Source organism: Rhinolophus hipposideros, assembly GCF_964194185.1.
Source record: "Rhinolophus hipposideros genome assembly, chromosome: 20".
NCBI classification, from domain to species: Eukaryota; Metazoa; Chordata; class Mammalia; order Chiroptera; family Rhinolophidae; genus Rhinolophus; species Rhinolophus hipposideros.
In genome coordinates, this window is record NC_138066.1 from 38,956,139 (window position 1) to 38,981,668 (window position 25,530).

General features: G+C 52.8%; 1 protein-coding gene across 1 annotated transcript in view; it reads left to right on the forward strand.

Moving 5' to 3' along the window:
- Positions 1–7,247: 7,247 nt before the first annotated feature.
- WNT3 (Wnt family member 3) overlaps positions 7,248–25,530 on the forward strand; it is a 45,982-nt gene continuing 27,699 nt past the window's right edge. The window contains exon 1 of the mRNA XM_081027496.1: positions 7,248–7,461. Within this exon, the coding sequence (XP_080883622.1) occupies positions 7,382–7,461 (80 nt within the window). The 5' untranslated portion in view covers positions 7,248–7,381. The remainder of the gene's footprint in view (positions 7,462–25,530) is intronic.

Here is a 25,530-nt window from a genome sequence, read left to right on the forward strand (position 1 = left end):
TGTCAGAGATCCAGCTTCTTTTTCTCTCTTTGTTCTTTTCTTCTGGTAGTCAGACTCCTTTTCTTCCCTCGTAGTCGCAGGATGGCTGCTGCAACTCCAGGCATCGCCCCTCCCTTCCCCAGACGCAATGATATCTAAAAGCAGAAAAACTGGACATTTCTTAGCTTCATTTTAAGAGTGTAAATAAAGTTTTCCCAGAAGTCCTTTTGCACCCTTCAACAGACCTCCTCTCATGTCTCATTGGCTGAACCTAATTAACATGTCTATTCTTAAACCAATCCCTGGTAAAGGGTAGGGGTCCCCGTGATGGGCTTAGACTAATCAGGATTTATCTCTGAGCCAGGTTGGGAAGGGGTGAGTACAAACTGGGGAACCCTGCCAGCCTAGAGGAAGGGGCCAGCAGTGTAAGCTACACTACAACGTAAATAAATAGAAGACTTTGCCCTTAAGAGAATCAAGAAAAAGCAGCTGAGTGCCATCAAGGAATGGAAGTGGCACTTACTGATCACTTAACGTGTCCCAAGTGCTATTCTGGACACTGCAGACATCACTCCACTAAAAATAGGCAACAGCCATTTGAGGCAGGTTCCTCATTTTTTCAGATGAGGAAATAGGCTCAGAGAGGGTAAGTGATGTGCTCAGTATCACACAGTAAGAGATAGAGCTGGGATTCTTTAGGGGTAGCGGTGGCGGTATGATATCTGGGCTCTAAGACAACCACTCAGACAGAGGGTCTCCCCAGCCAAAAATATGGAACCCTATTCAGGCCTCACCAAGGTGAAGGAGCAATGGCGATGGATTGCGTCAGGTATGGGGCAATGCCAGACAGGTGCCCCTGCATTGCCCAAGGACCTGTCTATGCCTATCGCAAACAGAGCCACCTGTTCCTGGGCTCCTGCTGGCAAGGCAGCTCTGATTCCACTGCCAGCCCCCTGGGTCCCCATTCATGTGTCCAGGCCCCCAGGACCCAGGGCCAATGGCAGGGCCCAGCCTAAGGTTCCAGCAATGGTGCTGCAGGCTGCACTCGTCTGTGGGGGGAAATTAGCTGGCAGAGCTCTGGAGGGTACAAACCAGGATTTGACCAGAAATCTCTGCACCCTCTCCAAAGATAATATTAGGCTTGTTCTACCCTATTTCCCTAACGTGCTCCCACCAAAATCTTCTCCCAAGACCCCTGAGATAGAAAGAACCATCACAGCTCATAGTTTGGAAGGAAACATTTTACTTGATCATCTGATGGATAACTGTCTTCCCAGCACATGGCAAGGCCAAAACCTGGACTGTTTTTGGTCACCAGTGCTCATGTTGTGCTCAGTGAAGATGTGTTAAATGAACGAACCAGCCAACACATGCACAGAACACCTACTGTGTGCAGCATGTGTCTGTGTGTGTGTGACGGGGTGGGGACGAGGCTGGATGGATGAGTTATTAACGAGACAGGCAGGCTTCTTGGGGATGGACCAGTCCTCCCTGGAGCTCAGCCCCAGGCTTTGCCCACAGCAGGCACCAAGTGGATATTTGTGGGTGCTGGGAAAAACAGAAACCCTTCCCTGCCCTTGGAGCCAGGTAAAGGGGAGCCTTAGCTTGGCTGAGATTGGAGACAGAAGAAACGAGGGATGGCCTTTGGGCTGCATCCGGGGCTCTCCTCCTCTCTTATGCCTGCTTATGTCCCACCCACCAGGGAGTGGAAGGAAAACTGGGAGTGACAGTCCTGACCAAGAGAAGCCATGTCATCAGCCACACACAGACAGATATGCAGAGGTCTGGCTCTACTTTCCCGCACAAGGAGCGCTTCCATGGCAGGAACTGACCTTGGATTAAAGCCCCAAGGCCTCAGGCAGGCCAGCCATGTCTGGGTGGGAGACTTAGGGCTCTGAAGCAAAGGCAGAAGAAAGGGGATGGAGGAAGGCTGAAAAAGAGGAAGGAAGAGGAGAGGAAGAGAAAGAGAGGCAAGGGGGGAACATGGTGCACGCAGAAGCACAACACAAGGCCCCACACGCCCTGTGCAGCAGCAGTTCCAGGTAGGCTGCCAGCCCCTCATCTCACTCCACCTGGGGCAGTACAGGGGTCACCTGAGAGGGAAGCAGGAGCCAAAAACCAGTGGGGTAGCTGGGATGAGCGGGGAGCTCTAGGGGCCAAGCTTTACTCGAGATGGGGAAATGAGGACCCCAATGGGCCATACGGAACCCTGACAGGTGACAGTGGTCCTCCCTTCTGTGGCCTCAGCCCCTGCTCCTCTCTCCCACCCTCAGCCAGTCATCAACAATGTTTATAAGGGGCCTACTATGTGCCAGACCCTGCTCTGGGCATTGGGGCTTCATCAATCCCAAGGGGTTTAGATTTTAGAGTAGGAAATGGACATTAAGTGAGCAACTTAACAGGTGTATTTGATGTGTCATGTATGTAAGATAAGGTCAAGGTTAAGGGCTATGCAGAAAAATAAAGTGGAATAAGAAGGCCAGAGGGATAGGGTAGGGGGGCAGCTAGTCGTCTGGAGGGGTCTCTCTGAAGAGGAGATTTTGAGGTGGGTCTCCAGGGGGAATGTCAGACAAGATTTTCCTGGATAAATCCTTCTGGAGGAGGTTCCTGGGTGCCTGAGGACGAACTGCTGAGGCTGGCAGGGCAGAAGGAGCGACTCAAGAGAGAGCGGCCTGTTCCTCAGCTCCTAAGAGGAGAAGCAGGAAACCCAATATTTATCATTCACCATCCGCGGTCTGGCATTCTGTCAGCACAGTTCTCATTTAACGCTGACAACTCCCTATACGACGTAAAGTATTATCTCCACCTCACATGGACTAGAGGAGGGTCAGAGATAACTGGCAGCTGGCCAGCGGTGCCCTCCCCACCCCATTCTTTCTGTTGCTCCCACCCTTCTAAAAGACTTTGACCCCAAATCATTTTCCAGCCCTCGGGGAACTGGAGATGACTAAGTCTGGAGGAACGACTATGACAGGGAAAACCCCTCATGTTCCCACAGGTGGCACCTGTGATCGTGGGGTGCGGGTGGGCCAGACCAGGAAGGACTCGGTGACATCACCTCTGTGTGCAGCCTCCCATATCTCCATTGACACAAGGCTGACGCAGCCGCAGGGTCCCCGTCTGGACGCCCAGGAGTGCAAGCTGGGGACCTCACATCGCCTCACCTGCCCTCGTCCTGTATCTCGGCCGGCCCGCCCTGCCAAGGGAGCCACCTGTATGGAGAGGTGAGGGGAGACCCAAGCCACGCACACCTTATCCCCAACTAAGCTCAGGGATTGCGAAGTAGATTAAGGGCATTCACTCCCAAGAACGCCTACTTAACCCGGATCCCCAAAGAACCCAGCTGCTCACCCACAGAGAAGCAAGCTCCCCGCCCACAGGTGCAGGGCGGGGCAGGGCCTCCTTCCTGGTCTGCAGACTCCCTGCTGTATTATCAGCCCCGCCGCCAGAGGGTGCCCGGGGTCGGGCAACGGAAAGGCTGGTAGGCTTCGCGGGGAGGGGCGCCTTGGTGCGTTCCATTGACATTTGTTGTTCACCAGTGTGTTTGCCCTGTGCAGGTTTCTGGCATTTCTACTCTGGGCAATTTAAAGAAATTAATTCCTTCGCCCACCACCCACGCTATGGCCAGCGTGCTTGCAGGTTGCCCCGTTTTCTAGTGGCCTCCAAAGAGCTGGCTTGAAACCGTTCTGCGGCACCTATAGCTCTCAGCAGAAAGTTCAAAGCCCTTCCTCTTTACGGGTCGGAGATCGTGTAGCCCCACGCGCCTGCTTCATGCGGTTCCCCGCGTGGGTCACGTTGTTTCAGGCCTCTGGCCTTTCCGCACTTGCTGCTCCCTCAGGCTGCAGCAGCTTTCCCTCGCCCTTCATCCCCCCCAGGCGGGTCTGGGCGCCTGGCTCCCCGGCCCCAGCCTCCCCGGCCCCAGCACCCAGCAGCCATCCGGCATGCTCCCAGCAAAATGGGAGATTTTCTCCTCCCTCCGCGCGACAGACCGGTAGCCCCCTGCGGGCGGGCGGGGGCCAGGCGGCCTTGTTCTTTGTCTCGGCGGTGCCTTTTCAGGGGGCGCGGTCCAGCGGCCTGAATCCACTGCCGAAGGCTGTGTGCCCCCGGGGAGTGCACATCAAAAGGAACCTGGGGGCAGCTAGAGGTGGGGGTGGGATGGGGATGGGCGATCAGTCTGGGGTCCCCGATATTAACACACATAACAAAATGTCTCCCACGTGCCAAACCCCAGTCCCCAGGCCTCTGGGCCCTGGCCCTGGCCGCCCTCTTTGCCCTTTTTCAAGAGGCCACCCTCCCGGAGGGTGGCCTTGGGGTCCACCGCATGGAAGGTTCCACCTCACTCACTGTAGCTGGCCTTGGAGTGAATTTAACCCTTTCCCCATCGAATGCAACCTACCCTGCGGTCCGGGGTGCCTATTTGAGAGAGGGTGTTTCCCTTTGTGACACGTGTCACGGGGGCACCCTCCCCCTCCTGGGCAGGGACTATTCCTGTGTTCCAGCAGCTCTGGGCGGGCAGGAGGAAGGAAATTAAGCCTGTGTTGAAGGAAGGACACCTGGCAGGGGTGGGGAAAGGGCTCAGGAATCCCCTCCTCTGAGGAGCTTTCAAGTGGGGGGGAAATCCCCACACAGCTTCCATTCTCCAGGGCCATGTAGGGCCACTAGCAAGTTCCCACATTGCCTCTCCCGCGCTCTCCTTTACTTTCTCAGGCTGTGAGGCCAGCACACGTCTAGATTCCACCCTCCCACCCACTTGTTCCTCAGCCTCTATTTCATTCCCTTCCCCATGCTCAGGACCTGGGTCTTCCGGAGCTCCCAGGCTACCTGGAGGAGGCATCAGATACAATGTGGTCCTTCAGGGAATGACCAGTCTAATCTACATGGCCCAGAGCAACTGGCTGGGAATATCTCAGCTAACCCCCACCTGAAGCCTCAGAAATCTTTTGCCCCCACTGCCCAGGGCTGGGACCGGTGGAATCTTGGGGCCCAGAAATAACCCCAAGAGGTCATCTAATACAGCCCCCACCTCCCAACCACATTGAACCCATATTGTGGCCAGGGAAAGTAGCCCTCCTCAGCTCTCAGAAAACTGATTATAGGGCTCTGGAGTCCCCCACACTGTCAGGCAAGATTTGAGCTCCAGCAGGTACCTCTGATCAGAAAGCCAGCTGAGAGCCCTGGAAGGGTAGGACAATAGTCCAGGTGGCACCTAGAAGGCCATGAGGAGTGTGTGTGGAGGGCTCTCTGCTCCTAGAGCCGGGGTTCTGGGGATCCACAATTAGGGACAATGGCAAATCCACTGCGACTTCCTTTCCAGATGAATCAGAAACTAGATGCCCAGAGCCAGCCCCCCATGGCGGCATCTCTAAGGGTCCCCATCTCTGCAGCCTCCAGCCCATCCACTGTCCTTGGAGAGGTGAGGGCTTTTTCTTCACCTTGCTCATCCTTCCCCCTTTCAGCCTCTCCTCTTCCCCCCTTTTCCCTTCTTTCTCCTTGGGCTTCCTCTGCTAGTGTCCCCTCCCTCTTCTCTCTCTGTCTCCGCTTCTCGCTCTCGGTCTCTCAGCCTCCTCTCCCCCCCCCCCCACTCCCTTCTGCACTCTGTGTCTCCCTTTTCTCCCCTTCCCTCCTCTCTTTCATCTCTCCCCCCACCCCACCCCCTCCAGGCGGGCTAGGAACGCGGCAGAAGCCGTGACAAGCCCAGACGGCTCTCCCGACCCTTGGTGCCCCGGGCCAGTTCCCCAAGCTCCCCGCGCCCGAAGCAGCCTTGTGCGGAGAGGGCTCTCAGGATGCGCAGAGGCAGCGAGTTCGAGCGGTGGGCACGGGGGGCCTGCGGTGGGCACGGGTGGCCTATATCGAAGGCCAGAAACGTCTGGCTCCCTGGTATGAACTTGCTCCAGCCGTGCCCCTCACCTGGTGGAAAGCCTGCGTTCCAGGCTTCAGCAGGACTTGGGGTCGGCTCTTGCGCTGCCCCTTCTGTTTCAATTTCCTGAGCAGCGGCCCTTGCCTGCCTCTCACTGGCCTTGCTTTCTTCTCCCCAGGCCCAGCGCTGTTCCAGGGTCCCGAGTGCCTCTGGGGATCTTGGGTGGCCAGGGAAGGGGTTTGGGGGGCAAGCCACCCAAGCGACAGTGGGAGAGTCCCCCCAAGGTCTGTCCTCCATCTCAGGACCACTCAGGGATGAGACCTAATTCCTTGACTCTGGAGAGGGAGAGGACAGAAAGAATCCACCCGGGACTTTTTACTTATGGTGACCGGTGGGGTATTTGGGTGTATTTGGCGTCCACACAGGAATAAAGGGCATTATCGCCAAAACTCCAGGTTGGAGCCAAGGGCTGCAGGCAGGGGCATAGGGGGTGGGAGTTGTGCCTGGAGGGCAGCAGGGTCTTCCAAAGACCCCAACAGCTCCCTGCTGGGGTTGCTGTATTTCACCGCCTCGAGACGGTTCATCCATAAAATCCAAATGAAACTGCGGGTCGTGCTTCTGACCCGAGCTGGAGGCCGGGCCTGAACCGCTCGAGGAAGAGAAAGTGACCCGGCTCCGGAGCAGGAAATGCAACTGGCCGCTGGTGTCAGTTGCAGGAAATGCAAAGGCAGCAGGAGGTCCCGATACCGATCTGATCCCTGACAAAAGACTCAAATGACACTCCGCTCTGTCCCCCGGCGCCGCCCGCAGCCAGACCTTCGCGACTCCGCGGACCCCTGTGCGCGCCTCTCGGACACCGGGCAGCGGCCTCGGGAGGCTGGGTCGAGCGACGGGTGGCTCGAGGGCGTGGGAGGCGGGAGGCTGGGAGGGGTTGCATTTCCCAACCCCCTCCTCGACCCTCGGATCCTGTCCTGCGGAGCGAGGCTTCTGGAAACATCTCTGTGCTTTCTACTGTCGATTCCCCACGGGCCCAAGTCCCAAGGGGTCACGGTCCCCCGAGAGAAAAGGAGCCACCTACCCATGCCCGGGCCACCCCGGCACCACGTGAACGCCCCGATCAAAGCCCCAGCTCCCTAAGCCTGGCAGGCGAGGGGCCGCGGCGGTCCCGGGCCGGCAAAGGGTCCAACGTACCGTGTCCCTTCAAGTTCTCACTATGCACGGGGCGCGGGCTTTGCCCAAGTTTGCTGGGCGATGCCCTTCCCGGAGCCCGACTCGTGGGCCGGGCGGGAGGGGAGCGTGATTGACAGGCTGAACTACAGACTCATCTCTTACCTTAGGCCGCGGGCGCTGATTGGCTGCTCGCTGACATCCTCAAACCCGGCTGCTTCGCGCTGGGCTCGGGAGGGGGGCGGCTGCGGGTGGAGGTGCGCTTCTGACAAGCCCGAAAGTCATTTCCAATCTCAAGTGGACTTTGTTCCAACTATTGGGGGCGTCGCTCCCCCTCTTCATGGTCGCGGGCAAACTTCCTCCTCGGCGCTGCTTCTAATGGAGCCCCACCTGCTCGGGCTGCTCCTCGGCCTCCTACTCGGTGGCACCAGGGTCCTCGCTGGCTACCCAATTTGGTGGTAAGACTCGCCTCTTGTCTGCCCGCGGCCCGATTGCTTCTCCGAGTCCCGGGGAGGTGGAGGGCGCCGGCTGGGGGTGGGCTGCAGCAGGGCTGGGGCTCCTTTCTCCTTGCCTTCTTCCAGCCCCCCACCCACCCACCCCTCCTGGATTTTCTGCTGGTGTCGCCTTCAGAATCCAACTCCTGGCTTCTCTGATAATCACCATTTTCCCTGCTACTCGCCGCAGAGGCTGGAGGACTTTACCCACCTCAGAAGGTCTCTTGTTCTTAGATCCTGACCCTCCACCCATCTGAATGTGGGGACCCCAAAGACCCTCCATTTGCTTGCAGTTGGGTTTCTGAAAATCCAGCGCTGTCCCTGGGGCCCAGCCACTCCTCTTCTCCATTTTGGGGTCTTCATGGGCAAAATCCTCCTGTTCCTTTCCTGCCACCCCCACCTCTGCCGATGCCTCCATCAAGAGATTTCCCCACAATAACCCCCTTTTGCCTTCATATTTCAGACCCTTATGGCTTCAGGGATCCCAGGGGCAGGGGAATGGGGGGCGGATTTCATCAGATTCTCCCCACTCTGCTCTAGATTAATCTTGAGCCCCAGAAGTGAATGTGGTATTTGCTTATCTGAGATGCCATTGAATTCGGATTTTATTCATTTCTTGCTTGTCCATCCTGGCGAAAGGAGGGCTCCTTGAAAATGTACTTGTTCAGAAGGGGGTGGGTTTGTTCTTTGACCAAAAACCCAATTCTCCATGTCAAATTCGTTCCTTTTGGAAAACCAAGGACCGAGGAGAAAGGGAGAGAAGGAGAATTCCATCCCTGAGAAATGCGGGGATACAAAAGACATTTTTAGTAAATAAGGCTGGGAAACAACGCGTGGTGTTTTTTGGGGGTGTGCGTGTATGGGGGTGCTGACCAAGGAATAAACAGCCCTTTGGGAGCTCCAGTTCCTGGGAGTCCCCTTGTTTTCCAAGCGGCCCCATCGCCCCCCGGCAGGTCCCAGAGGCCAGAGGGGAAAGACACACTGAAAACCAGTTCTCTAAATTACACCCGCCTCTCTTCAGTCCCCAGCCCCCTGCATTCCGGAAAACTTTAATTAAAGAATCTTCCCCTCCTGGATGTAGGAGAGCCTCGGCCTGGGGGGGTGGGAGGTGAGGAGGAAGAATTTGGGATCTGTGAGTTAGAAGAGGGGCTGTGGCGCCTGGGGTGAAAGTCAGAGAGGAGAGCCACTGGGGTGTGTTGCCACCTGCATGTTCCCCTTTCCCTGCCTTGCCACCCCCTCCCCAGCACAGGATAAGGGAGGCAGAGCCAAGAGATTGGGGGCCACACCCTGAGTCTGCCTCCAGTTATTTGGGGGTAGCTGCATTTGTGTTTGGGTGTTTGGGGGCAGGCGTGGGGGCAGGAGCAGGGCACGGCCAAGGGTCTCTGTTTAGAGGGTGCTGAGAGTTGCTCCCAGGACAGACACCCAAGGGGTAGTCTTTCTTCTGCCTAACCCATCCTTCCCATGGCGCTGGGCTGGCCTGAGGCCTCCTGTATATAAAGAAGTCTGTGGGGTGGCAGGAGCAGCCAGGATTCCGGGCCAGGGGTTTTACTGGTTGTGGGGAAGGCCACAGTGGAAACCAGTCCTGCCTCTCCTGCCTTTCTTGACCCCCTTCTATCCCCCGGCTCAGGCCATGCCGTTCTTTGCTTTTACAGGGACACTGGCCAGGGTGAGGATAGGAAGAGAAGGCTTGGGAGCCCACAGGCTACAGGGATGAGAAAGAGAGACCAGGTTCCCCTACCCTGTGAACTGGAGGAGGACTTCCCGGGGGCAGTGCCTGTGGGGATGAGGGTCTGGTGTATTGGGGAACATCTGGATAAGGACCACCCTACAGAAAGATGTTGGGAAAACCTGGAAAGCCAGGGCACTGGCCCTAACGTCATGCTTGACATATGTCTTGTTTGAGAGTTGGGGGGACAGGGATGCTGCTTTGTCTGAGCAGAGAGACGTGAGTGTGTGTGTGTGTGTGTGTGTGTGTGTGTGTGTGTTTTCTAGGTCTGTGACCCTAAGGGCTGTCATCTGTGCACGAGTGTGCTGTGTGTGTAGGAGTGTCTGTGCCTGCAACGGGGAGACTGCTGTGGATGTGAACTCGGGTGGGATGTGCTTGGGCGATCCACGGCCCGGGCCCGGGTGTGCTGTGTCTGCATCCAAGTGTCACCAAGTGGCTGTGTGATGTGTATGTGTGAGACAAAGTCTAGAAGCATCTGTGCCCATGTCAAGGTCAGCACCTGTGTCTGCCTGTGACACTGCATGACTGTGTTCATGACTGGGCATGTGTGTGTGTGTGCGCGCATGTGTGCGTGTGCGAGCATGTGTGCGTGTGTGCACATGCCTTCATGACAGTGTAAGGGGAAAGCCCCACAGATGTCTTTGTGCATGGATATCAGAGCTCACGGCCGTGACCTGATTGTGCTTGTAAGTGTGAGTATGAGGGCTGTGTCTGGGTCTGCCTGTGACCCTGTCCTCAAGGGCCAGTGACCATGGCTGGGAGAGTGGTTATAGATATGTTTGCACACATTACCTGGGGGTGTGAATGACCTCCCACGACTGGCTGCTTGGTGGGTGTCCATGGTCCTGGAGCGACCGTCCAGCAGGAGACAAAGGTCTAACAAGGAAGCTGCAAGGGGCACAGTTGAGCTGGGATCTGGGCTGGGAGGTGTGGGCCAGAGCTGCAGAGCCTTCCTTGGCACGAGAGCGTCCTGTCTGTCTGAAGGACTGGGGTCAGCAGCCCTGCCCTCTTAGGCTGATTGGCTTTGGTCTTAGAGCTGGGATGGAGGCTGACTCATCTGCTCAGAGCTGGGGCCAGGGCCGGGGCTGGGACTGAGACAGTAGAGTGTATGGGCTTCAGAGTCATGTTCCCACTCTGCTCCCCGTTCCCCCCCCCCGGCCTCCCCCTCACCCAGGCAGTCAGATTCCAGTCCTTTTAGCATCTGAGCCCATGGTGGCTGCCCTCTTTGGCCCACCCAGCTCACATATTGCCCAGGAGGGATTTACAGGGGAAATCAGTTAGCTGGGATTTCTGTCCATGCCACCCCTCAGGAAGGCACCCCCCCACACACACACCATGTCCTGCATTACTCAGTCCCTGAGAAGGTGCACCAGAGGTAGAGCTATGAGGGTCCTCAGACAGAGAGGCTCACAGGAGGAGACGTGCTCCGGGGCCCTGCAGCCAAGTAGTGGAGGAGCTGGGACAGGAAGAGGTGACAGCAAGCACTGATTTCTAGAATTCTTCTTGTCAATTGCAGTTAGCGCCTGGTTGGAGGAACTTGTCTTTCTTCTCCTTCTTGGGGGAGAAAATGAACTATCTTATCAGGGCCCGGCTGAGAGCCTGCTACATTCCAGAGGCAGAGAGGCTCTGATGGAAGGGGCCTATGTGGGAGATCGGTAGCGTACCCCACCTCTGTGTGACCCACCCATCTGGCTGGACCTCTGTTTCCTCCTTTCACGCAGGGATCACAAGTCTGCCCTGCCTCACAGCTCCCAGGGGAAAGTTCCGCAAAAGTCAAGGGCAGTGAGCTGGGAAATACATCTGAGTTCTCCTTCCACCGTCCTGAGACCCATTCATCCCCTGACTCAAGAGCCTGCCCTAAGCCCTGCCTCAGTTTCCCCATCTGTCAGGTATCCCCCTGCCTCCCCAACCCACTCCTACCTCCACCCCCTTTTCAGAGGCTTGTGAACATGTTCAGTCAAACCCTGTGGGGGTCAGTGGGCTGGGCCCAGGGAGGCACCTGGAGACTGCGGGGGAGGAAGGCCCCCGGGCCAGGTGTTAACACTTGTAACAGGCAGGAATTACAGCTGGCTGGGCTGGGGCTGGCTGAGGAGCTGAGCTGGCTGGAGGCTGTTGATCCCACAGACAGACAGACAGACAGACAGATGGGCAGATACCAGATCGGATGGCCAGGCTTTAAGCGGGTGGTCTCCTTTCCAGGGCAGGCCTTTCCCTGCGGGGATGTGGTGGAGAAACTAATCCAGGTCTCTTGGAAGTGAGTTAACAGCTCTCCTGCCCACCCCACCCCCACTGTAGGCGGAGCTTGGTGTCCAAAGTTGGCTGATCTGTGTGTATTCTTCTGATGGGACCATATTTTGCTTTAAAAGAAAGAAAAAAAGGCAAAACAGGTCAAACTTTATAATAATACCAGGAGCCTGGAGCTGAGTTATGTTCTTGGAAGAACCTGCTTTAATGTGTGGGGAAGGCATGGGAGAAGGGGTGACTGTCAGGGAAAGTTCCCCCAGAATCTCAGCATTTTGTCAACAGCTCCAGGGCTAAGAGGTGAGCCATGGGGGGAGTCTGGGCCCTGAGCATCATCCCAGCCCTAGGGAGCCTGAGGTGTGGGAAGACTGCCCAGCGGGAAGACCTTTGGGGGGAAGGTCAAAGCAAGAGCTGGACCATGGTGCCCAGTCCTTTAGCTGGCACTCTCTTCTCCCTTCCTACAGCTTTCCCAGTGGCAAACCCAGCCAGATCTCACCAGCACCCACATTCTGTGGCATCTGGGTGCAGGCTCAGTCACCAATGGAGATGGAAAGGGTTCTAGGTGGGAATCCCAAAGAGTAGACTTAGCTATGCAGGTGTCCGCCTCCTGCCCTCCACGGAACTTAATGCCGATAAACCTGAATGGTATTTGGCAGATGTCAAATTGAAAAGGTGATATGGACATGAAGTGGGGGGAAGGGAGCTCGGACCCTAGGGTTCTCTCGATTTTGAACAGGTCTCTCCTTGGTCTGGGTAGGAGAAAAGAATCCTGGGTTTGGGGCAGGAGAGGTAACTGTTCTCAGAGAAGGATGCAGCTAATAGACCCTTCTGGGGAGAATGGGAAAAAGGAAGACCTTTCTGGCTTCAGAATGGGGTGAGCCCAGAGTTCGAGGAGGACATGGTCTTCAAGTCTTTTCTACTCACCCTGCTGTGAGCCACAGTATCCCTCTCAAGCCACCAGAGGGGAAGATATTCTCTACCCCTGTCCCTAGGTGGGGGAGGAGACATGCCGCGCTCAAAGGTTAGGGCCATCCTGATATTACACCTATGCGTCATGTTATCTTGTGTGCCCGGAAGTGCTTAGAGCCAGGAGTGGCGAGGCTTGTGTCTGAGTTCTGAGTTTACCGCTGACTGGCTGTGTGACCTAGGAAGAGTCCCTTTCCTTCTCTGTACTTCAAGACCCTGCCTCCTACTGCTCTGCCTTTTTCTTGACCATCCTTAGGGGTCCAGAGAACTGATTAATTGCTCTGAAGAATGGAGCTCCAGGCCACCCCAGGGCCACTCCCCCAGGGAGTCCCTCCCAGACTCATTCAGACTTTCAGAGCCTGCCTTAGGCAGCCCAGCCCTTTACTTCTGCAGCCCCATCTGACCTAAATCCCAAAGCAGGCAGCTCCACTACTGCCAAGCCAGCCTGCTTGCACCTCCAAATGTTCACATTCCCCCAGAGCCAGGCTGCTCACATTTACCTACGGCTTTTTCATGTACTACCTGGGTGACCTCGGGCAAGTTAACCTCTCTGAGCCTCAGTTCCCCATCTGTAAAATTAAAATAATGACTTCTTCTATCTCATAAGATTGTTGTGAAGATTAAATGAGTGAATACATATAAAGCTCTTAGAATAATGCCTGGCATACAGGAAGTATTATATAATGTTATTTTCATCCCTGTCTGCAAGCTATTTTGACCCCTTTATGTCCTGAATCTAAACTTGCCTCTTCTAAGAAGCCCTCCCAGATTGGCCCTACCTGGCTCAGTTTTCTCTTTATTCTCAGAGCCAGTTTGCCACATACGTGGCACTGGTGACCATGAGCCTATAGCTTTTTTCTTAACTTGAGGGATATAGGCCAGGTTGACCTGAACTCCGCTCTTTGCCTGCCTGGGAAGGGAAGGGAAAGAGAGCACTGGAGTCTCTGCTACCCCTCCTCCCACCCCACAGTTTGCAGACTCGTACCGCCACTGCCATTTCCAGCTAGGACCTGGAGCCACCTCAGGCTGGTCTGAGGAGGGGTGGGGGAGGCAGGCTCGCTGGAGGGGGGGAGTGGCACTGGGGCCGCCTGGAGCAGCCCAAGCAGAAGTTGCTCCTCCAGGAGCTGAGAGATGATTCAGGTGATTTATAGACAGAAGGCAGAAAGCTTGGCTCCTGGCAGAGGCCTGCTGCTTAATTACATTCTTTTGGAGGTGGAGGTATGAGTGGGGCGGCAGCAAGGTGATTGACTTCCCCCCCTCCCCCCTCCAGGCCTTGTCCCTGTAGCTGTCCCAACTCCAAGCAGGGTCCCTCTTTTTCTCCTGATGCTGAAGAGAGAATTCCCTGTTCTCCATGAGAGACTAGGTTGGGAGAGCAGAAAGGGCTTCTGGGGTGGATGAGGTGGAGAAAAAGGGAAGAGGCCCGAGTCCTGGCTCCTGAGACTTCTCCAGGGAAGTCTGGGATGCAGAGGGTGCTGGGACACAGGGCCACCTGGGAGAGATCACTTGGTCTCCTCCCTGCTTCTGGGCAGGTGAATGGCTAACCCACCTAGGGATAGGTTTTCTAGAATCTTCCTGAGGGTGGCAACCCTACACTTTCCCTTCAGTACCCTATACAATGACTACTTTTAGATCCTTCTGTCAAGGGTACTCTTTTTCTGTTAGGTTACAGGCTGGGTAGTGAGGACCGAGCTCTGTGCTAAGAGGTCAAAACCCAATTCTTTGGTGTTAGGCAACCTGCCTCTGTGGACACAATGGCTGCCTTAGATCCAGAAGGGTCTCCCGGCAGGGTCAGCCTTGTATCAGAGGGAGAGAAACTTTCCTATCCACATGTTAACCAAATGTCTCGGGGAATCACCGCAATTCAACTACTAAAGCCAAAATCACTTCTGCGCTGTTGACAAGCAGCCCCATTCTGTTCAGTTACCTGCTGTGGTGACATCTGGATTCCTTCTAGGAATGCTGACCCATGAAGCAACCGGCCTGACATTTCTTAGTTCTCAGGCAGCCTCTGTTGCAGCTCTGAAACCCCGAAACTCCGCCTATCGTTCTTGAGGCTAGAAAGGTGTGTCGGGGGCAGGGGGTAGGGAAGCCCAGGCCAATAATGCGTTTATCTGTTTGCAGCTTGGCGTGTACAGCCGGGAGGAGTTGGCAGGGGTCAGGATGGGGACACTAGACAGCTCTCTGGTTCCCCCTGAGGCAGACCTTCTCAAAATGGCCTCATTATGTGTATGGAGTGAATTCCAGTAATGTCAGGCACATCCATACATCTAGAGAAAGGACAGAGACACAGAAGTATGTTCAGAGACAGGAGGGGGCAGTGTGGGGTGGTGGGTGGTTTTTGAGCAGGGAGTGAGGGGACCTGAGACCTGGCTCTGCACTAGTGACACTGTGACATTAAGCAACTCTCTTCGCTATTCTGGGCTTTAGCAAATAGGGGGGTTGGATATGCTGCTGGCCTTGGGCTTCCAGCTCTGAGCTCTCAATGCTGGATTCTGGTCACCCAGCTATTTGGATTATCTCTGCCTTGTAGGTGGTCACTGAGAGCTGACCTCAGGCCAGGGTGCAGAGTGCTGAGCACAAAACTTTACACTTAAACAGCTATGGGATCATGGATGAGTCTCTATACCCCAGGCCTCGATTTTCTCATCTGCAAAATGGGCGATAATAATAACACCTACCTGCAGAGCTGTCAAGAGTTTCAGAAGGAATACTTCTTATGAAAACCCTTTAAGACGTGTCACATTCTTTCTAGAGAAGTTAACATTGCTTATCCTAAAAAAGCCAGCTTCTGGTCAGAGGGTGCTCAGAACGGACCCATCAAAACTCTCTGAGCTTGAGGAGATGGTATTTCCAGAAGAGGAGGAAGGAATAGGGCCCAGTGGAGTTCTCAGCTCCTACCTGTGTGGTCCGTGAGGCACTGGGGAGCACCCAGGGGAGGGAGCAGAGATTTGAGTCCAAGTGGGCACAGAGCACAAAGAGGTTCACAGCTCAGGGCATGGGCCTTGGGAGTCCTCAGAGATCGCAGGTCTGACCTGGGCTCAGCCAGACAGAGTAGGATTTCTAGGCAGGGACACAATGGTGGGAAATGTCGGTAGAGGTGAGGAGGGCTGAGGGTAAAGGAGCGGCGCTGCGACTTGTCTGGGGCCTGTGGTCATCAGGAAACCCTAATCACCTAGATAAAGACTTCCAAACTGGGAGACCATTCCCTTAAACTAGGCTGGAAAAAAAGGGAGGACTGAGAGAGAGAGTGTGTATGTTGGGGAGCAGAGGGGGATGGGAGCAAAAGGACCCAGCGCCCAGGTCTGTTGGGAGGGCCATTCTGCGAAAGCTGCCCCAGGCACAGAGCCCCACTTATCTGCCAGAGCCAGCTGGGCCAGCAGGGAAACCAATCTCTTTACAAGGCCCATTAGGAATGCAAACAGGAGCTGTGGCAGCGCAGTGAACCAGCATCCTGCCTCCTGTCCAGCTCCTTGCCGCTTCCCAACCTGCCTTTCTGAGGGTATCTCTCCCCTACTCTAAAACCTCCTGTGGCTCCCACTTCTTGTCTGGCACTGAGGCTACCTAGGATTGGCCTCTACCCCCCTGTCAGTTGTACGTTTTATAACCACCCATGAGCCCCCCAATACCCCTCTGTGGCTGTTTATTGAAATACTTTGCCACCCCCTCTCTCCCTGCCCCACACTCAACTGCTGAAATTTTGTTTTGCCTTCAAGACCCAGATGATCAAAACCCTCTTCCTTCCAGAAGCCCTCCTAGGTTCCTGAACCACTGCCCTCCAAGCAGGGAAGATGTCATCACTCCCTCCTTCTCCCCCATGGGACAGACATGCCATATATCCCCCCTGCCTTCTACCATTTTCCTCTACTAGATGTCACCCCCCCAAGGGCGCATCTGTGTTTTAGCCACTTTGGGCCCCCCTCCTCCAGTGTTCAGCATACCGTCCGGGTCAGGTAAGCAAGAGCAACTCTGTGCTGCCTGTCATATACCCCGTTAAAGCACATGGACAAAAGTGGTTTCTGAGAGTGTCAGCTGCACACGTGAATCATGACAGTGTCATAAGCAGACGGAATGGGAAGAATGAATATAAACCTCATTCCCAGATATGACCCAAGGCTCGGAGCATATGGCTTCTGCTGACTTGGAAAGATAGTCAAGCCTGGTGCCTGCTGTCCCCTGACCTGAGGGGCTGCTGTCCCAGAGGCTGAAGTGAGCCTTGTCACGGTAGTCTCAACTCCCCTGGGATTATTTCCTCCGGCCCAGCTCCATTTGCAGAGGCTTCCTGCCTGTGGACTATTTCTGCCCCCAAGTTCACCAGCTCACACTACGCTCAGGTGTCCAAATCTTTAGTTTAAAGATCCCATTGGGTGGGACTTGTTTCTCTAGGCAGGAACAGGTCAGTATGTTTGTCGCCAGTGTCTGTGGGATGGTCCCTATTCTCACATGATGATCCTGAACAAAACTGCCCATTTTACAGATGAGACTTCAGGTCACACAGCCTGTACTCTGAACCTTTGTCCCGTTGGGCCCAAAGCTTTTTCCTTCTAACACCGTTCAGGCTCAGAAGTGGACTTCTTATTTGGGGCAAGAATTTATATACTCGTATTCTACCTTGTTCCTCAGAGGATGGCTTTGAGGAAAATTACATTTGACCTTCAACTTGAGAGCTGCTGCTTTGGGTTATTGATACCGTTTCTGAACCTCTGGGAAGTCTCTTATTTGGGGACATCTGCAAGTCACTGGCGAACTTTCCACATGTCCTCAGGCTGGGATTGTATGAAGCTGGCAATAGTGACCAAGTGACCCATTTGTTGGGGGGTGGTAGCCTCAGGCAAACCACTGCTTCCTGGGCCTCTATTTTCTCACCTGTGAAAACAGGAGGGAGGTAGAGTAAATGACCCCTCACATAATTTCCAGCTACAAGATTCATCATTCTATTTAATCCTTTTTTTCTTTGTATCCACTCTCCATCATAACATACCAGAAAACAGAAGAATCCTCTTTCTTTCCTAAACCAATTATTGTGTTAGTATCTCTGATGTAGATGACTTTTTACTTGACCTTTACGATACAGTATTTAGCTTTATCACTCCCTGAGGAACTAGCATGATTTCTCCTTTTAGATAAAGTTTCCTGGTTGTTAGGAAACCCAGAGTCAAGCTTGAGGCTCAATCCTTGTACCTGTATTGACCTTGACTTGACATATTTGTCTTCTTCCACTTCTCCTTCATCCTGATTTTGTATTTCATTTTATGATTTAATCCCATGTGTTTTGTATTCTAAGCTCTTGGAGGGTAGGCACGGTCATGCACACTGCTCTATTCTCTGTGCCTGGCAAGTACAGAGTAGATGCTCAATAAATATCTGTAGTCTTTGGCATAAATATTTGCTGTCAGCCACTTCAAATCCTTTCTGGAAAGCGGCAAGGTGCACATATATTAAAAAAAAGAAAAAACCTTACTGTATTGGGGAATTGGCCCTGACTGGATAGTTTTGGGTTGCAGGAATTCTGATTCGTTTCTTTATCATCAGCTTTCTCCTCAAGTGTACAAAAGCCTTATCTCTGGGAAGTCACCATCTTTTCTCTACTCCGTGATCTACTTTATTCTAAACTTGAAGTTTTAGAACACACTTTTCCTCTTGGGTAGCTCTCTTGTCTGTGGCCAAAGCTTGTGCTTTCCTCTTTCCCCAGATGCCTTCCCATCTGGTTCCTCCCACCTTCCCTTGCCCGGGAAGCCAGCCAGAGCTATTGCTGCCATTCTGCAGGTGATGGAACGCCCTGGTGGCATCAACCCTGTCTCTCCATCTGGGCTGTTCCCCCCTCCACATCCCCAGCAGCCATCACTGTAGGGCATAGGCAGGAAGGTAAAGCAGAAGGAGGCCGGGCTCAAGGTCACGCAGGAAGAGCATCAGGGACCCTCGTTGCCAGTCAAGCCCTTACCATTAGCAAAACCCTAAAGGGGCACTGATTTGGCCTGGGAGGTACCAAGCCCCCAGCCACTGACAGAGCCTCAGAGAGGGACAGAGAATAGTGGCCAGCAAGGAAGCCCAGATGTCCTCTCAGCTCTGAGTAGCTTCTCACCTCTTCTCTGTTTCTACCCTTGGAAAACACCTCTGGAGATCACCCCACCAAGCCCCTTGACTTCAGGAAAGAGAATGCCTAGCCACAGACCTGGTGTCTTCCATCTTAATTGAAACCTCTGCAGGAGAAGCTTCTGGAGCCTTCCTCAGCTATTAGTAAGGATGGAGTCTATGACCTTGGCACTGTCCTTGAAGTTAAAACAACCCCCATGAGATCAGCATCTGCATCCCCATTTTATCTTTGAGAAAAATTAAGGCTCACAGAGCCCCAGTAAAAAGACAGGAAGCAGGATTTAAGGGCCAGTGAATAATTCATTGTGTATGGTGCATGCTGAGGAAGTATAGCACACACATTAACTCATCCTCTAATGGCCTCATGAGGCAGATACTCTTGTTATCCCCATTCTACAGATGAGAAGACTGAGGCCCCAAGGCAGTCACTTTATTGCCCAAGGCTTCACAGATGGCAAATCCAGAGCTTCAACCATGACACAAACTGCCTAAAGCCAGGCCTGCCAGGCTTCCCAGCCCTTTCAGTGATACCACATCCCAACAGTCAGGAAGTTCCTCCTTAGGTCTGACTGCAGTCTTTCCTGACTTAGTCTAAAGCCTAATTCTCTTTTGGTCTCTTGGGGACATGAGCATCACTGTAGATTTTCAGCTTGCACTCAAGAAGCAATCTATTTCTCACTGTGCCTTCCCTTTTCCAGAACAATCTCTCCCAGATGACCCAGCCTCCTGTACACCTTTAACCACCTTGTTATCCCTTTTTTATTTGTTGCCTGACTCTCTACATCTTTTTGCAAGTGCTGTGACCCACAGAATTGTCTGCCTTTAGATCAGGGCAAAGGGGGTCCTGCCCCAGGCACTTCACTGTGGTGTGGTAAGGCCGAGCCCCTCTCCGCAGGGCAAGGAGTCTGGACCTCAAGGGGTTGTACCCATCCAGGGCCCATCCCCCTACCCCAACCTTGCTCCCAGAACTCAGGTCCCTTAAGTGTCTTGTTCAAATGGCCATGAGCCAACTTCTGAACTGTGTAGACCTCTGCCTGGGTTCTTCTCATCAAGGCAGTCATGCTGCTGGCATGGGTGCCCATAGGGCAAAGAGGTGGTCAAAGGGAGGCTGTTTACAGGGCCTGTGAATGGACCTTGGTGTCCAGTGTGGGATGGAGCAGAGGTGAGCGGATTGCAGGCTTGGGACTGGCTCTCCCATGTCACTTTTCTAGCACAGAACTCTGGAGGACCTCCCCTTCTAGGTGGTGAATAAAGTATTTTACCAAGATATGAGGATAGAATGTTTTTCTTACTATTGAAGTATACACACAGGGAAGTACATATATTATAAGTGTAAAGCTCACTGAGTTTGATAGAATATGTTATATTTAACAGTTTGTTAACCTGACATGAAACTGTTAAATATTGGGCACATGGTGGATGAAACGTCATTTAGTGCTTTTACCCCATGCCCTGTCAATGTTCCAGCCAGGTCTGGGGACTTGGATGGGAAATGGGGCCCCCCAGGGTGTGACTAGCACAGAATCTGGAAGAAGGCTTGCTTTCTCCATCTTTGCATCACCTTATGTTCCTTCCTTATGAGGTTGACTGCTTTCTGCATCGACAGCACTTCTGGCTCCTTCATAGCCTGTGCTCACCTCTTACCTTCAATGCCCCTTTTGTTACACTGGAATCCTGTCTTACCCATTCTCAACCTCAAATGATCTTCCTTCGGGTTTGGTGGTGTGGGTCGTTTTTAAAAAGCCCGATCAGAAAAGTATCAGCTAGGAGCTCTGACTGCGTTGTTCCACACTCCTTAACATGGCCCAGAAGGCCCTGTGCGATCGGGCCCCTTCCTAACTCTCCACCCTAACTCATCCCCCACCCCTACCTCCTCACCATAAGACCTGCTTTTACCTGTGTGGGTAAGAGTATGGGCTTTCGGGGACATCAGTCGTGGGTCCTAGATGGTTATGTGGGTGACCCGAACCTCTCTGAGCCTGTTTTCTCTCTGTAAACTGAGGGCTACAGTGAGACCTAACACGGGTCTGACGTCCACACATGTTGCCATCATTCATCTCATTTTATTATTTGTGTTGTTCTTATAATATCTCCCATCTCCAGATCTTTGCGTTTGCCCCTGCCTTCCTTTGGAATGACCTCGGTGAACTCCCATTCATTCTTCAAAGGACAGTTCAGAGTCCAGGTGCAGCCTTCCCCAAGCGCCTGGCCCAGCTCAGCGCCCTTCTGGGCATATCTGTTTCACTGACTAGACTGTGAACCCTCTGTGGGCAGGACCAGGTCTCCATCATCTTTGCATCCACATTACCAAGCACTGGACACATAGTGGGTCCTCTAAGACGGGTCGCGGGAGGAAGGGACACTGAGAGTCACCTACCAGTCACAGGCTGTCTTCCAACCCCGCTGGATTCCCACTGCCTCCAGGAAGTCCTCCCGGGAAGACCTCTTGGCTCTTGTCATTAGTTACCTCTTCATGTTTATCTGTCTTGTTTTCCCAACTAGAGTTAGCCCCTTGAGGGCAGGATTCTGCTTTGGATGTCTTCATATCCCAAGCAAGCTTCACACGTCTTCCTGAATGTTGTAGGAGCGCAGTTGGTTGTTGGTTGGTTGGCCAGCGCACCAGGTTCCTTCCCCAGCAAGCTCGTGTCCAGGCTCAGCTGGTTCCCACTCCCTGAGACAGCACTTTCCCTTGCTCTGTGATTCCCCAGGGTGTCCAGCTCTGAGCTTCCAGCCTCTGTGCTGGGAGGCAGCCTGGTGTTCCAGAAAGAGGGTAGGCTCTGGACCTAAACAGGCCTTGGTGTACATCTCAGATGTGCTAATTTATAGCTGTGGGATGTTGGGTAGTTTCTTAAAAATATCAATTTGTTCATCTGTAAAATGGGGGTAAAAATTCTAATCTCAGGGCAGTTATGAGGATGAAATGAAATAATACACAGGAACTGAGTTAAAGGTGAATGAGTGCTGAATGAATTAAGGATTTCTGAAGGTCCTCCCATTGTAGCAAGGATTATAAAAATATTCTATCCCATGCCAGGCTTCTATGGAACAGAAAGATCTGAATTCCTTCCTAAACAGAAAAGGCCACACTCGGGAAAAGCCACACACTTTCTCTTGGTTTGTCCCATCTAACTAACCTGTGTGAAGGAAGAAGTGAGTGATGGACAATGGACTCTGGCCTGATTTTGTGTCCTGGTGTCCTACTCAGTCAAAATACTCACAAAGGCCCCTAGTTCTCCAGAAGGGAAGGGTAAGTCAAATGCGGTGGTAATTGGAGTCTTTACTGGGGTTCCAAGAACTGGTCTGTGTAGGTTTAATATGGCCCTAGTTAGTGAGTTACACATTGGCTATTTCACTGCTAAGCACAGTGAGTACAGAAGGCCTGGGTGGGTGCAAGCTGAATCAGGGATGGCAGCTACTGTGTGCTTCCAACTTCAGGTGAGAGGGGCCTGCTATACCATAGGAAGGAACACGAGGGAACTGAGGCAGAGAGGCCACGTAACACGTTTTGTTCTTACAAATATTTGTGATTACAAACTGCTAGCAAATATTTTTTTATTATGTGATACCTGACACACACAAGAGCAAAAACATACCATATAATATAGAGCACATAATAACAAGATGAAAACCTGGGCCTTCCCACACCCCTGAAGAACCAGAACATGATGGGAGGCATTGCATCTCCCTGTGGGCTCCTTGCCTTCCATCCCCCACCTCCCTCAGACATGACCACATCCTGAAGTTTGCATATTTATACCATTACTTTAGTTTCCCCAGCTAAGAATGTCTAAACAATACATATTTCATGCTGCTTATTTTTAAGCATTACAAAAATGGTGTCATACTATATGCAGTTTTCTATAATTTGCTTTTCTCCTGCTGTATTATGTTTCTAAATTTCAGACTACGTTATTGGATATTACTGGAGTTCCTTCACTTTCACAGATGTGTAATAGTCCACCATGAATATACCACAATTTGTCTATTCCATCTGCTGACAGTGGACGAGTGTCTCGAAGTGCCCATGAGGGAGAGTAGTACCTACCAGGAGTGGAACTTTGGGTTGTAGGATGTGCCAATGTTCTGTTTTGCAACTTGGCGCCTACCTGTTTCCCAAAGAGGCTGTGCCCATTTACCCTTTCATCTTTGCTCTACATTTTCACTGACACTTGGAACCAGGTGACTTCATTTTTTACAATCTGGCAGCTACAAAATGTGATCTGTGGCCTTTGTTGGCAGAAATGGGACTGGTGTAAGGTCCCAGAGCTAGAAGCAGCAGAGGCAGGGCTGGGACCCTTCTATTCATGTCGACACGTGCATTTATTTGACAGAACTTTTGGTCTGTGTCGGGTGGAAATCCTCCCCCACTTTAGCTTTCAGTCCCTCAAGCTCCTCATATTATCTGCCAAAGGGCCAGAGGGCATCACTGGCCACAGGAAAATCAACTAATAGAGCTCCAGATTTCTCTTCCCGACCTCACCTCTCCACCTTCACCGTCTCTTCCCTTTCTGCTCCTCAAATGCACCCTCATGGGCCGTGAACGTCTTGCTCACTATCCAGAAATAATGCCACTCCTTCTGGGAGAGCCCATCCCACTAGAGCCAGGGCACAGTTCCCTCCTGGCTCTCACCCCGCCCTTTGTCCCAATGGGTCCTGCCTGAGTTATAGCAACGACATGTCTCAGGTGCCACTTCAGGGAAGACCAGCAGGCGAATTCTTACCTTAAATCTTTATCCAAACACTGGACTCCTTCCTTCTGGAAGAAAAGCCCTGAGCTCTTCAGCACACATCAGAACCCAGATGTGGCAGCCATCTCCTGCTGGGATCTCTGTACTCAAGGCTGGGCCCTTCCTGCCCTGGAGCAAAACACTTCCCTGGACCTCCACTATAAAGATAGTTTTCCTTGTGGAAAACCTTTTTCATATCATTCCTCCAGCTGCCCATGACCTTCCCAGGATTTTTCCAAATCCAGCTCAGAGCTGCCACCTTCCTGGGCATCTTCCAGCCTAACTTCCACCCTCTCTCCCAGCAATTCTGTACGCATGTTGGGCCAGAGCTGGACATCACAAAGGGAGCTTCTTACACCAATCCCATATAATCCTGCTGAGAAGGGCTTGTAGGGTCAAATAAATTTGGGAAGTGCCACCTGCTACTTCCAGCCTCTTAGTGTTAATTGTACTCATTAGCATATTAACATCTTATTAGCATATTAGCAACACAGAGAGGCCCTGCAGGGATGACCCTTGTTTTCATTGGTTTAATCTGTTTTCAAAAGTATTTAACCTCGGAGCCTGTTTCCCCCCTCCCCCCCCCCACTAACAACTATTACCCATTTGGGAAACGTGATGTATAAGATTCTCCTGCCCTTGTCATGTCGTGTCAGTTTGTCCTTGTTGTCTTATTCTCCTCGGCAATTTGGCAGTGATTTCTCTGACTTGAAAATCATCCTATGTGAACCAGTTCAATCCACAGCACCCATTCCAGAGGGGCTTGAGTTGAATGCATGCATGAAAGAATGAATGAATGAATGAATGAATGAATACGTAGAGCAACCAGCCAGTCAGTCATCCGGCTGAATCTCCTCTCCTGAGAAGCAGTCAGAAACCAGGCCCAGCTGGCCTTTGGCCCCCGGAGACCCCAGGGTCAGACCCTCTCTACAGTAGTTCCACAAAGCCTGCCCCCATCACCCTTGGTAGAATGAATCACTCTTCAGTATTAGGTCTCCTGTAATTTTCTTTTTAGGCATTTGTCTGTGAGACTGGGAGTCCCTGCAGGGCACCTCTCAGTATTGTCGTAAGTGGGTGCTCGGTCCCCAGCTGCAGAGTGATGGACCTCTCCTCTGACTCCTTCCAGAGGGATGGTAGAGCACTGTGGCTATCCGTGTAGGCTGTGGGGCAGACTGGATGCGTCTCTAACTACCCAGGTAATCTCAGGCAAATTACTTAATCTCTGCACTTCCATTTCCCTGTCCAAATGGAGGCAATGATAACAGGATTTGGGGGAGCATTAAATGAGTTTGGATGTGTAAAGCACCTGAAACAGTGCCCGGCACAGAGACTGGCATTGGCCTGTGTCAGCATTTACAATATGTTCTGCCAAAACTGGTAAGAGCTTTACATACGTTATTTCGGTGACTCCAGCCTCTTTGAAGCAGGTGATGGTTCCATTTTTCTGACTAGGAAACTGAGTCCTCTCAAAGGAGCATGGTAGTAGGTGGTAGTCGTGGGACCAGGACTCAGGTCAGCCAGGTCGGCCCGCCCTGGCCTGTAAACATGATGGTGCTTATTACTCAGGGGTTGGGCAGCTCCTCTACCTCGTTTCACCTGTAATTACCCCACTGAGAACCTGGTCAGTTTATGGGTTTCCTTGTTTTTGATTCTCAATCCTTCCCAAGAAGATGGAAATCCACGGCACTGCATGATTGGGTTTTACGTGCACGTATGAGCATTAGAGAGAAGAGTATGTGTGTGTACGCAAGTGAGAATGAGTTATCTGAGAGGCCCAGGGGTTGTCTACCTTCCTGGGTGATCCAATAAAATAGATGCTGAGGCAGAACTCACTTTGAGATACAAGGTAGAAACGTCAGCCGTGAGTCCACACTGAGAGACCCTGGCATTCAGCGTGGTATCAGCACCCCAGCACCTTGCCCAGGGCTCTGTGTGCCTGCGAAATGTTTCCAGGCAGGACACCTGTGGTCAGTTTAACGCGGCAGGTTATCCAGGTGAAAGACAGAAGAATTCCTGAGTGCTAGCAGGCATGGATTAAGGATGGTTATAAAGAGGCCTCAGGACTGGGGGGCATCTCTGACCCCCATGGGCCTTCTGCCCTTCTTAGACCCCATAGACTGTATTCTTCCTTACTTAGGAGGAGAACCCCAGAAGTCACAGGGCCCACTCTTCTCTTCTTTCCATACTGGCCAGGGCTTTATTCTAGCACCATCCCTGGTCTGCCACACAACAGAAGTGAGATGTGGGGCCTTGGGAGGAGGGGTTAAATGTGGTGATGTGAAC